Raw genomic sequence first — 13,036 nt, forward strand, 5'->3', positions numbered from 1 at the left:
AAACTCTTAACATCAGGAGCTGGATTGCTTGGTGATCCCACCCAAAATTGCAGCATGTAAATGGTGGTGGGGGGGAAATGATGATTTCAGCAACAGATGGACTGAAACAAGGCGGAGACAGGTGATGTTACGGAGGTAGAAGTAGACAACCTTTGTGACGGAGAGGACATAGGGATAGGAAGCTCAGCTCGGGGGTCAAATAGAACACCAGGTTTCGAAGAGTCTGGTTCAACCTGATTTAGTGGCCAAGGAGCGAGATGGAATTGTTGACGATGGTACAGAATTTGTGGCGAGGGCTGAAGACAATGACTTCGGTCTTCTCAATGTTTAACTAAAGCAAATTGTGGCTTGTCCAATCCTCGCCCAACCACCTTCCTCTGACCAACAATGGAGCCACCATTGCAAAGTCCCCCATCATTAACATATTTGGGGGCCACCACTAACCAGAAGTTTAATGGGACTAGCGATATCAAGACCGTGGCTGCAAAAGCAGGGCGGAGTCTGGATACTCTGCATCATGTGTCTCACCCCATGTCCCTTCAAAATCTCTCTACCACCAACGAGGCTCAAGTCAAGCTTGTGATGGAATAATCACCACTTGGCTGGGTGAGTGAAGCCACAACATTCAAGAACTCAACACCATCCACGATAGGTGCTGATCGTCACCTCTGCCTTTGGATTTAATATCCACCCTTCTATTGTCAGCGCACTGTGGCTGCAGTAAGTAGTATCTGAACAATGTATTGCAGCAACACACCAAGCTTACTCCAAAAGCACTGCCCAGACCTGTGACCTTCACCACCGGGAAGGAAAGAAGCAGCAAGATCATGGGAATATTATTACCTCTAATTTCCCCTCCAAGTCACACAACATCTAGACTTGGACATATATTGTCATTCCCTCATTGTTTCCAGGTCAAAATCCCTACCTAATACTATTATGGAATCACCATCACAACAAGGGCTGCAATGGTTCAAGAATTCCCACCACCATCTTCTCAGGGTATCTTGGGATAGGCAATAAATATTGCCTTGCCAGTATCACTAATATCCCAAGAACAAATACAGAAATACAAGATGTTAAGGTTTGCACACCTGATGAACAAAATTGATCATAACTGCAGCTTCATTCACTATTCTTTATTTGTACAAGAGTAATTAATAATTTCACTGGCCTGTGAAATGAAAATCCACAGCAGTGAGAAACAGAAACACCTTAATAGAGATTATCGCTGGCAATATCACTTAAAGGGTCATTCTTGGCAACAGAAACTTTGTAACCAGGACAATTTTCCAGACAAACTTTTCCTACCTGAAAGGGTTTCATAGCAGGCTCTCGAAAGAACAAGTTGGCCGTGATATTCTGCGGGAGTTCCCACTGTAACTCTGGAGGGAGATCAGCAGAATCCCGGGGGAAATGGTCTCAGCTGGAGCTACACCGAGAGTAACACAGTAACACTGGCGTTCTATGCATTCTTAATACTTTAATCACATCTGATGTGACGTAGACTGGAGAGCTCAAAAATCTGATATCAATATTGCACATTCCTAACAGAAAACATGGCTGCGTGTAGTCAACTGAAAAGGAAACTGAAATGTTGTAAAATAAGGTTCAAAAAGGTATGAAGTTGAGCTATCGGAATTTATTTAGGCAATGATGTAAAATCCCCCAATTTTGAAGTGTCATTTTCTGTGTTCTTTTTCCTTGCACCATCCTGCTCAGTGCCAAATACTTCCAGTTTCTCTGCTAATTCAGCTCTTCACCCAACTGCTAGGAGACATACAAAAGGACCCTGGGTGGCACCCTCTACCAGGGATTGTCAGGTCTCCTCCCTACATCGCCTGATGACTGCACAACTGCATTTTGGAAGCTCACTGCATGGGGGCGGGAGTTTGACTCCCAGTATGAACCTTGTCCCACCATTTCATGTCATAGTGTGTCACGACAATTGCCCAGAAGTATTAAAAAAAAACTTGGTTAGCTGAATAGTACATTTCATTAGAGAACACAAAAAAAAATACAAATTTAAAAAGGCCTGCATAACTATTTTTGCAATTATAATGTAATGAATTAATAATGTAAAGAGCAAATTGATATTTGAATTACGTGAATGCCAAGAACAAAGCCAAACCAGAACAATAAAACAGGAGAATAAAATATACTATCCACAAAGGAGATGAAGGATTGAGAAGTCTATATTGCAGCAGGGAACATTTCTTACCTTCAGCAGCTTCATTAGTCCTTCAAGCTGCACCATCAGCTCACGACGACTCTCTTGCAAGGCTGACATCCGCTGCTCCAGCTCGTCTTTTCTTTGCCTGTTGAATGAACAGACAAAGAAATTAAGCCCCGTCTCTCTCGAAAAACACTGGGGAATTCAGACACTCAGACTGTCTGGTTCAGAACTACACTGTGTATCAAAAAGCAGCTTCAGCACTCCACTGCAACGCGGACAAAAACAAAGCCTCTTGTCAATACGGCTATAATGTTAGATGAAATTTCATTCATTAATGATGAATTGTACCAAGAAACTGCGTGCATTATTTTAAAAATGCTCTTCACACTTACACTGCATTAATAAATTGGGATTAAAAACTGCACATCTTAATAATGCCTGTTTCGTGGTAGCTAAGAGTAACACCTCGTTAATGATGCTTTGTGAGCATAGGGGTTGACATGCCACAGGTGCACAGGTGAAGATTAGCTTCGAAAAGAAACTCCTTTATCAAGAAAAATACAAAAATAGCTGACACAAAGAAGAGATAAAAAGGCTTTCTCCCCCAAATACCAGCAGATTTCAGGATGCGAAGAACTGGCTGGTTGGTTACTTATTCATGAGGACAGTCACTGCTGAGAAAAATTTGCTTTCATAAGCCAAACTGCCTGAAGTATGGATCAGAAAACAAACCCTAATTGACAACCTATTACCAATGTAGGGGCGATACATAGCCCATCTCTCTCAAAATCGCTCTGAAAACCACTAAATTCAAAATGTATTCAGAAAACGGTCACCTTATTTTAGAGTGGTAGAACAACAATTACAAGCAACAATTTAATTGAATAATGAATTATTTTACATTATAAAAAGAGTAAAATAAATATTGCCACAATAAGCACTTCACTCAGACTTTTAAATTGCGAAGTGTTATAAATAATAGATTTATTAACAAGCTGGATTCATGCCAGGTTGCAGTGAAGGATATTTCTGCCTGTCCCAGTTGTGTGTGCGTATATATTATATACAAACACACAGACTGGGGAGGGATTTTAACCCCAAAAAATGAGTGGGTTGGGGTCGGGTAGGAAGTTAAAGGTTTAAAAATCTGAATCCCAATGAGAACGCGCCTCTTTCTGTTTCTAACGGAGGCTTAACAGGGGCCGGGCTGCCAACCCGCTCCCAGGAGGCGGGTCGTCCATTTAAATCTTATAATGAGGCTGGCTGCCTCATATTTAAATACCATTTAAAATTTAAACAGTGACCACCGGTCGGGCTTTGCAGGCCTCGGGAAACCCGACAACTAATGGAAGGCGAGGACTGCTGGATCCAGGAGGTGGCTTTTACACTTACCTCCCAGATCCAAAGTCCCTGCCTAACCCACCCACCACGATCGGAGACCTGCCCCCCCCCCTCCCCCCGATCCCGCACATGCTCCTCCAGCCCCCAATGTCTCTGCCTTTGCCCCCCAGGCCTCATGCTCCTCCGCCCCCCCTACCCTCCGACTACCCCCGGCCCCTACGTGATCCCTCCCTTCCTCTTCTCTGTGGCCGAGTGCCGCAGGCCTACCCGCCCGCAGCCAACCAACCTCTCCATCTGGCTGGCTGAAGGGGGGAAACACAGGTTTCAAATGCAAATCCGGCCCTGCCGTTATATTCGGCAGGGCCTGCGGGAAACCCGTCCTCCCGGGTTTCCCAAACGCTTCCAAGCCCCCTCGGCTCCCAACCCACCAATGTAATAAAATTCAGGCCACAAACTCTGGTCGTTTGTCTTTCACTTTTCCTCTATAATACAATACTGATGGAATTCATCACTTTTCTGCTGCATTTCAAAACAATCCACATATCTCAGACATTTAAGTCAACACAAAGACACTTGCATTAAGACAATCACTGCTGCTCCCACATCAGTAGACTCCAATTTTACACAAACTGAAAAAGACCTTGGTTTCTAATGCTCGAATGAAGGAACAATCATTAAAAACAAGGATTAAGCTACAACTGCAACTCCAGCTGAAGCTGGCACTCTCTTAAAAAACCAAATTTAACAAAAAAGGGTTGATAGAAGCAGTATTTTTAAAAAGAAGTTCCCAGTTCCACCATTATGCTAACTTTCTGCCAGTGCGCTCCAGCTGATGTGGCACACTGCAGGGCTTAACGTTAAGTTGATAGTGTTCTCACTCCAACAGGATCCAGCAAAATTATAAATTCCAAAGCAAATTAACTGTCCAATTGCTGCTGATTAAAGCTGCGTTTGTGTCAGTTGCAAGCAATAAATTTTTGTTCGCTTGCAAAGTTGCCAGTGTCAGTGTCACCGGCAACTGCAGTTAATGGCCGCTGGAAATGGGCGCAACGCTAAGCGAATCAAATTGGTCTGGGGAGCACGGAGATAGGTGGAGCAGCGCTCACCTTCTGTGCAACGCTGTCCTGGTGGCATTGCTGGAGGGATCCGGGGCAAAGTTCCTGCCTAGGTCCGGTGTTGCAGCTTCCCACAGCCTCTGTGAGCGAAGCTATGGCGCTCGCAAGGAATTGTGGGCAATGAAGAGGTCTGAGATTTAAAGGGGCCATGCACACTGAAGCAATACAAAATAAAATGCAGTGAATAAATACATTTTTCAGCCCTTTCTGCCTTTTAAGAAATATTTAATAATTAAAAGAAGTTCCAAATGCGAATATTCAGCTGTTAAAGCTGAATTACCTTCCGAATCTCAACAAATGGGAAAACTGCCTCAGCACTAACACAAATGGCTCAGCAAGCCAGGGAAGGGGCACTGAGGGCCTGACACATAGCACTCCAGCTTTGTGTGGGGAATCAACACTGCAAGAGCAGCCTCTACCCACAGGGGCCAGGAGGCCCTCCAGAAAGAACAATGTGGGACCACATCACTAAGGCCGTCACTGCCAGCAGTGTCGCCCCCACCACCTGGCTCCAGTGCCCAAAGAAGCTTCATGATCTCAGACTACTGGTCAAGATCAGTGAATGCATCTTCAAAAGCCATCTGCTAGCAACTGCACGACTAACCTCACACACTGCTCAATCCACGACCTCCACCCCCAATCACTCACCTACCATCAATCTGCACCAATCACGAGGCACATCTCCCATTCTTAGCCTCACCTCACCCCCTTGGAGGAGACGTGCAGGCCATTCTTGGCAGGGGCATGGATGAGCCCTTGGCCAGCGGCAGGGCTGAAGGATAAAAGATGCTGGTATCCTCATAGGTTATCCTCCTTCTGGCATACACTTGCTTTCCCGTCCTCCCCTCACCACAACTCCACCTTTGTGCCTTCCTCATTTCACACACCATAGAAATGCAGCCTACCCAGCCAGTGGTTGACCAAGAAGATGGAGGGGAGAGTGAAGAAGCAGCAGAAGAAGAAGAAGAAGAAGAAGATTGATTTGACAATCCCAGCCACCACCTTCTCAAGGTCTACCAGCAAAGCCATTTTCAGTGGCCCCCACAGAAAGTCAGCAGCCTTCCACCAGCCATGTTGCAGCCACTGGTGTAGCACTGCGTGACATCAGTAGGATAGGCAAAGGCACATACAAGACAGTCACTAAGCGAATGCATAAGAGTGATGAGTTGATTTCTTGACGTCATATTGGATGGATAGATGCATAAACTTGAATTGGAAAGTTTGCTTTGTGGCAACTTTTATTTTAGCATTGTGGCCAAGAGGACACTGTGATGGTCAGTAACAGAGGGAAGGTAAGGTGTGGGACTAATGTTGAAAGGGGAATTGGGGATGTGGTCATTGGTACCACAGACGGCTGATTCCATCCCAGATATCTCAGCCAGAAAGGGGCTGTCTGGGTTGCATCCTTCCTTCTGCTTCCTCCTCTTCGGCTTCTTACTCTTCTGTGTCTTCCTCTTCACTCTGCGAGCGGATGGTTTAAATCTGAAATTACAACATAAAATGCTGGAAATACTCAGCAGGTCAGGCAGCATCCTGACCTGAGACGTGGGGCCAGATTTTCAGTGTGCTGTGAGGTGGGCTTTTAGGCGTGCGGGGGGGCAAAAATCCCGAATTCGGGGGTCCCGACACCATCCCGCCCAAAACCCGCCTCCACGTAAGTTTCAAAGGAGGCGGGTACCCGCCCCGCACTGGGACCCGCCGACCCGAGGCGGGAAGGGATTAGTGCCAATTAACTACCTGTTAACAGGTAGTTAACCGGCAGTTTTTAGCCTAATCCCTATTTTGAGGGGTGTCGTGTGGGATTTCCTACGGCTCCAAACCACGCCAGGTTAGAGCAGGCTGGCCGTCGGGTTGAAGGACTTGGAGGGGTCGCGATGTCGGTGTTCAGGTGAGTGATGGGTGCATGAGTGCAAAGGTAAGTGTGTTTGGTGTGTTTAAAGTGTGTAAAGAAGTTTAAATTACCTGTACTTACCTTAACAGCCTTTCTTCCTCTAGGCTTCGGGAGTCCATCATTCAGCCGGCACTGAAAGCTGAATGGCTGCGATCTGTCAAAAGTGATAGCCTTCAGCTTTCAGTGCCGGTGAGAGTTCTGACCGAGTCTGTGTAGAAGGACTCAGGTTAGAAGTCAGACTGTCAGTGTTTGACAGCTTCAAACAGCTGTGAAACACTGATATTTCATCTGTCAACACCTCTTGACAGATGAAATTTCAGTCTGTGACGTCACCTGTTGCCGGGTGGCCCTTAATTGGCCTGCTGAGCCCGCTGGGTGGGCTCAACAAGGTCAATCAAGGGAAAATCACGTGGATTGGCCGGACGTCGATGGAGGCGGGACTAAAACCCGAAAGTTGTAGTCCCGCCTCCTTCCCGACTGCTGAATGAAAATCCAGCCCATGAACTCCGTTTCTCTCTCCACGGATGTTGCCTGATTTGTTGAGTATTTGCAGCATTTTCTGTCTTCTCAGAACCCTTTGTTTACCATCCATGGCCTTGCAAGCGTACAGCAGCACTCCATACACACTTAAAAAAACTTTTAACATCTATTGCAGTAAGCCACTACTTCAATAACATTTTAAAAAACAGTCCAAAAGCTTAATTGCAAACTTACCTGAAGGATGTGTGCGTTCCTTTAACCTGGCATGCTTAGGACCCAGCGCTGAATTCAGCACTAGGGTCAAAGTTCAGCATGGTGATGGTAAGTCGGCATTGCACGCCAATTGACGTCACCACGCCGCCATTTTTTCTTTCAGGGCGCTGCCAGTTACCGTCAGCGCAAAGAGGGACACAAATATGGCGGCCGCTGTGGGACCCGCCACCAGCCATTTTATCACCATTTCATGGCACTATGGATGAATTCATGCTGATGATGCTCAGCAGATTAATTTCTAGTCCTATGGGTTTTGTTTATCATTCAAGGTTTGTAAGATTTATCTTCAAGAACAAGAGAAGAAAAGGCCCATCACTGTAGTCTATGAAGTACTTATGAACCTTGGTCATGACGGTAATGAACACAGAATGTCTGCCATGAAGAAGACAAATAAAATTGGCACATTTTGGAATATTTGACCATTTTTCCATGGAAAGAATTTGGAAAAGAGTTATACTTAAATGTTGAATTTTTAAAGCAAAATGCAAGGTTAGAAAAAAGCACTGAGATGAGAGGTGGCTAAAATGCTAATGAGCTAGACATTTAAGTAATTTCCCCAAAGACCAAAAGCAACACAAAATTTGTTAGCTTGCCTTAATAATCGATAAAACACCTCACACCCATTTGTGTTGGGAGATTCCTGGTTGCAGATGCTTGGTAGAGGTTGTCTGTCATTGGCCCTCCTTTCTGGTTGTGAACACATGCAGGTAAACATATGGCCAGGAACACTCACTGACATCAAGGCTTTCAAACAGAAACATGTCAGGATAGGCCTTTCACCAGACTCAAAGTTAAAATGCAGAAGAGCTTGAAGCTATTTTGCTTAAGTCAAGAAAGGTGAAGTGGGAGCACATTCATTGCTTTGTATTATTACAAGACGACAAGTTGTACTGATTGAACTGACTCTGACTGCTGCTCTGTATGTTCACTTTCTGTCTGAGAAATAAAATGCCTTGGCCTAGAAATTCAGTTGTTTGCGCCAGCCGCTAGCACCTTAGGAGGAGGAGATGTGGGGTGCTAAGCGGCTAGCGCCCAGGCGCAGCGCGATCTGCGCCTCTCGCCAACTTCAGTTAAGATTTAGCGGCAGCGCCAAGCCTTTGTGCGCGCTCAGCTGCGCGCGCAGATCCTGACGTCATTTCATGGTGCAACGCCCTTTGTGCGCCCCAAACCGGAAATTCAGTGGCGCCGGCCTATTGTGCGCCTGGCGCCCCTAGCGACTGGTAGAGGGGAACGGTTCCCAGTCGCTGCGGGGGGCGCTAATTAAAGGGCACTCCTCCTGCAGTAGAAATGGCAGCCATTTTGCAACACTCCTTCTTTGTGAGAGACGGATCTTTGGAGAGAGACAAAGGTAGAGAGCTTTCTGGTTTGGCTCAACACTCGCACAGGTACTTGTGGCTTCAGGCCACAGCTTTGCACTTGTCTTTAACTTCAGAGCCATAGCATTGATTGGAAACATATAATGGGGGCTGCAATGGGTGGAAACGTTGGGCTTCTCCATTGCATTCAAAGGGCTCAGAGACGCCGTGAGAGAGTGCCAGTCATGGCCAGACGGAGAAGGGGCAACAGGCGTCGGCAAAGGAGGCCTTACCCACCCAGGGTATACCGCCAGCAGTTCTCATATCTGAACATGTCTGATGAGCAGTGTGTTCAGAGGCTGCGATTCAGAAGGGCGGTGGTCACTGAGATCTGCCACCTGCTTCGCGGAGATCTGCAGCCACAGCTGAGGAGCAGGATGTCTCTGTCGGTGGCAGTGAAGGTGACGGTGTCTCTCAACTTCTATGCCACCGGCTCCTTCCAATCCGCTACTGGGGACATTTCCAACATCTCCCAGTTTGCGGTACATTGCTGCATCCGCCAGGTGACCAATGCCCTTTTCAGAAGGAGACGTCAGTTCATCTCCTTCTCCATGACCGTTGACAAGCAGCAACAGCGTGCAATGGGCTTTGCAGCATTAGCGGGCTTCCCCATGGTGCAGGGCGCCATTGACTGCACGCATGTGGCTTTGCGGGCACCTCTAGAGAATGCCGAGGATTACCGCAACCAGAAGGGCTACCATTCGCTCAACGTGCAGTTGGTGTGCGACCACAGGCAGCTCATCCTAGCTGTCAATGCCCGCTTTCCAGGCAGCAGCCACGATGCCTTCATCCTGCACCAGACTTCTGTGGCAGACATGTTCCAGGCCCAGCCTCACCCACGAGGATGGTTTCTCGGGGACAAAGGCTATCCTTTGTGCACCTGGCTGATGACCCCGCTCCATGCGCCCCGCACCCCTGCTGAAGAGGGATACAATGACAGCCATCAAGCAACCAGGAACATCATTGAGCAAACAATCGGCGTCCTGAAGCAACGGTTCCGCTGTCTGGATCGTTCCGGAGGAGCCCTACAGTACTCGCCTGAGCGAGTCTCCCATTTCGTTGTTGTGTGCTGCATGCTGCACAACCTGGCTATCCGCAGGACTCAGCCACTGCCACCAGACATTGGAGGACCACCAGAGGAGGAGGAGGAGGAGGAGGAGGAGGACCAGCACAGGAGGGAGGCAGAAAGTGCAAGGGCCGCCCGTCGGCGGCTTATTGCACGTCGGTTCTAGGCCCCCTCTCAGGGAATGGGCAAAAGATGAATGTCGCCGCTCCACAAGCCCTCAGCCGAGCAGGGCAACCAGGACTTCCAAAAGAAAGCATGGACAGTGCGATTTCAGAAAATGTATTACTTTGATACCTCTGTGCCCTTCCCACATAACAAACTAATGGAGAGAAGCCCCCCCCAAAAAAACAAATAGACCAGTCTCGGCCTTTCCAAAAAAACAAATAGACCAGTCTCGGCCTTTACAAGTAAAACAAAGACACCAGTATCGGCCTTTACAAGTGAAACAAAGACACCAGTATCGGCCTTTACAAGTGAAACAAAACATTTGGCCACACCTTCTACTTTTTCCCCCGCGAGGGTGATGCGTTTCGCATCCGTGACTGGCCCCTGCCCGCCCTGCAGCTCCTCCTCAATGGGACCCCAGTGGCTGCAGCAAGGCTGGAGGAAGGCTGCCGAGGGTCAGATGGCGAGATGGCAGATGCCCTTGGGGGTCGGCCTGGACCAGCTCTGGGCCTGGAGGGGCCGGCTGCTGACTGCTCCAACTCTGCTTGGGCGGCAGCAGTCTGTCCAGCGGCTGGTGGCAGCTGCAATGGAGGAGTGACAGTTTCGGCTGCAGGAATGTGGCCAACCTGACAGATCACAGGTACTCCCTGGTCGCCTGATACATTGGCACTCACACGGGCCAGCACTGCAGCATGCGCAGCAATCTGCTGAAGCACAGACTGCTGGGCTGCTGCGGCGCGGCGAGTGCCCTGGCGATGCCTGGCCGATCCAGCGAGGGTGGCAGCAGTTAGTGCCCGTGTGGCCTTGGTCTGTGTCCGCATGACACCAGCCAGTGAATGCACGGCACGACTGAGCACTTGGCTAGAAGCCGCCTGTGCTGCCGCGAAGTCCTGCAGACTCCTGGCCTGTGCTGCACTGAATTGTTGCAGACTCCTGGCCTGTGCTGCACTGAATTGTTGCAGACTCCTGGCCTGTGCTGCCCCGAATTCCTGCACACTCCTTGACTGTGACTCTATGGAGTCAGGCATCCTTGCCACTGCAGCCATGAGCTCAGTGTGCCTGCGCTCAGCCTGGGCGGCCATTTCCGCTAGGAGCCGCACCTCCTCTGCGCTCACCGTAGCAGGACTGGAGGCCGCACTCACCCTCCGGGGAGAAGGCCGCCGAGCTTCCCCACCCCTCCCGCGTTGCTGCAGCCCGCTGGGCCCCGGAGCTTCACTCTCCTCCGACCCTTCCCCCCTGCTCCCCTCCAGGGAAGACGTGTCCCCATCATTGCCATGGGCTGCCTCGGCTGAGGGTGGCACTGATGGTCCGGCTTCCTCTTCCTCCTCCTCGCCCTCCGATTCACTCACAGTGCCAGCTTGAGGGCCCGCCTCCTCACCTGGCGATTCAGCATCTGAAAGCAGGGAGGCACAAGAGTTGCTTTAGAGTGAGGACAGGGCAGCAGCGAGGGAGGCATGAGTGCTGCTATGCACTGCATTGGTCCGACAGTGGCAAAGGATGCTGTTCTGAGGCGCAAGTGGAAAGAGAGAGGTCAAAAAGGTGATGCCCTTACCATTGGGGCCCACAACAGGGTTGGCATCTCCACTGGCGACGGGGCCAATCAGCCGGCCTGACATAATGCGCTCCACACGCTGCTCCAGGTCGGAGAGCTGTTTGAGGTCAGGATGGCCTCCCCCGGTCTCACGCTGCTGCCTTCGGTTGTGCGCCACCTTGCCCTGCAAGAGAAAGGACGGCCTCTAAGTACAGTGTGAAGCCCTGATCTTGTCTGCACTGCCTCCCATGGTGGACTAGCCCTGACAGTGTGAAGCCCTGATCTTGTCTGCACTGCCTCCCATGGTGGACTAGCCCTGACAGTGTGAAGCCCTGATCTTGTCTGCACTGCCTCCCATGGTGGAATAGCTCTGACAGTGTGTAAAGTCCTGAATGTGCAAGTGATTTTCATGACAGTTCCATAGTTGTTGGATGAGGGCTGGGCATTAGGGCTTTCAGGTCCCTTTGCCCATAAACTGAGGTGCACATGCAGGGATGAGGAGGACACTGGAAAGGGTACTCACCCTGACAACCCGAGTGAGGTCGTTGAACTTTTTTCGGCATTGTACAGGAGTCCTGGCAACCACGCTTTTGGAGGTCACCCTGTTTGACACCTCCCTCCAGGCTTTCCGATAGGCGCTGGGCAGCGGCCTCCTGCCACCTTCAGGGAACAGAACATGGCGCCTGCGCTCCACTGCGCCAACCAGCACCCTCAGGTCACCCTCGCTGAAGCGCTGCGCTCTCTCCCTGGCCTTCTCCATTGTCCTGGGCGTTGTACAGATCAAGCAGCAGTGGTCAGGCCTTGCTTCAGGGCTGCAGTGTGCAGGGCGTGGCAGCCAAACAAATCCACCCTCCCCCTTTAAGAGCTCACCGGCGCCAGAGTGTCTGCCTTCAATCAGCAACTCACCGCACCTGCGCTGCGCCCGCCCTCGGGGGTATCGCCCCGGGCCGCCGGCTTAGCGCCTAATGATAGCCGTGCATCGCCTGTTTTAGCGCAGCAGCAACCTCTTGGGGCGATGCCACTGAATATCGGCGAAGGTGGCGCTAAGTTGCGCCGGGCGCAAACTTTAGCGGCTGCCCGGCTGTAGCGCCCCAAACGTGGCTATACTGAATTTCTAGGCCCTTGTCTCCTGAAGTGTGAAGAGTCCACCTACTGAAAGATTGGAGGTGCACACGTGAGGGCACATGTGAAAGACACAATATTCAGTTTGTATGTCAAGGGGTTGCATTGTTGCATCCCCTGAGTTACGCTATTGTATAAGTGGATATTGGGTAGTCTGACAACTCATGGAGCATAAGGGACGTGGAATCCACTTAGGGGAGTGACTGACACCAATGAATGCAAGAATGTGTCTATGGCAGACCAAAATCTGTAATAAAAACCCTTTGAAACAAAACAGTGACAGAGTAATCCATGAACCCATGAATAAGCTAAATCATTTACAGTGGAATTAGTAGTTGATAGTAGAATTAGACAAGTTTTAAAGTTTTAATAGATAGGTGGGAATGATGTCAAGCCCAGCGGGTGGGAGCAGGAATTGGGGCAGGAGACAGACACTACTTGGGACCCAAGGGAATGGTCTCCAGCATAAAGTGCTGGGGGGGGGGGGGAGGGGCAGCGTGCACAGCCAACATCGGTCGGAG

The 13,036-nt window shown here is 49.6% G+C and overlaps 1 protein-coding gene across 15 annotated transcripts in view; it reads right to left on the reverse strand.

Annotated features, from left to right (window-relative positions):
• The window catches only part of dtnba (dystrobrevin, beta a), a 694,100-nt gene that overhangs the window by 94,264 nt on the left and 586,800 nt on the right, over positions 1–13,036 (reverse strand). For 14 of the 15 annotated variants that reach the window (XM_085996923.1, XM_085996913.1, XM_085996915.1 and 11 more), the window contains exon 15: positions 2,222–2,318. In XM_085996923.1, coding sequence (XP_085853049.1) covers positions 2,222–2,318 — 97 coding nt within the window. Of the gene's footprint in view, positions 1–1,311; positions 1,433–2,221; positions 2,319–13,036 lie in introns of all 15 variants that reach the window. The other variant, XR_015079517.1, reaches the window with a different exon arrangement.

The sequence above is a fragment of the Somniosus microcephalus genome, chromosome 9, assembly GCF_052327205.1.
Source record: "Somniosus microcephalus isolate GS21.2 chromosome 9, FLI_Smic_1.0, whole genome shotgun sequence".
NCBI lineage: Eukaryota > Metazoa > Chordata > Chondrichthyes > Squaliformes > Somniosidae > Somniosus > Somniosus microcephalus.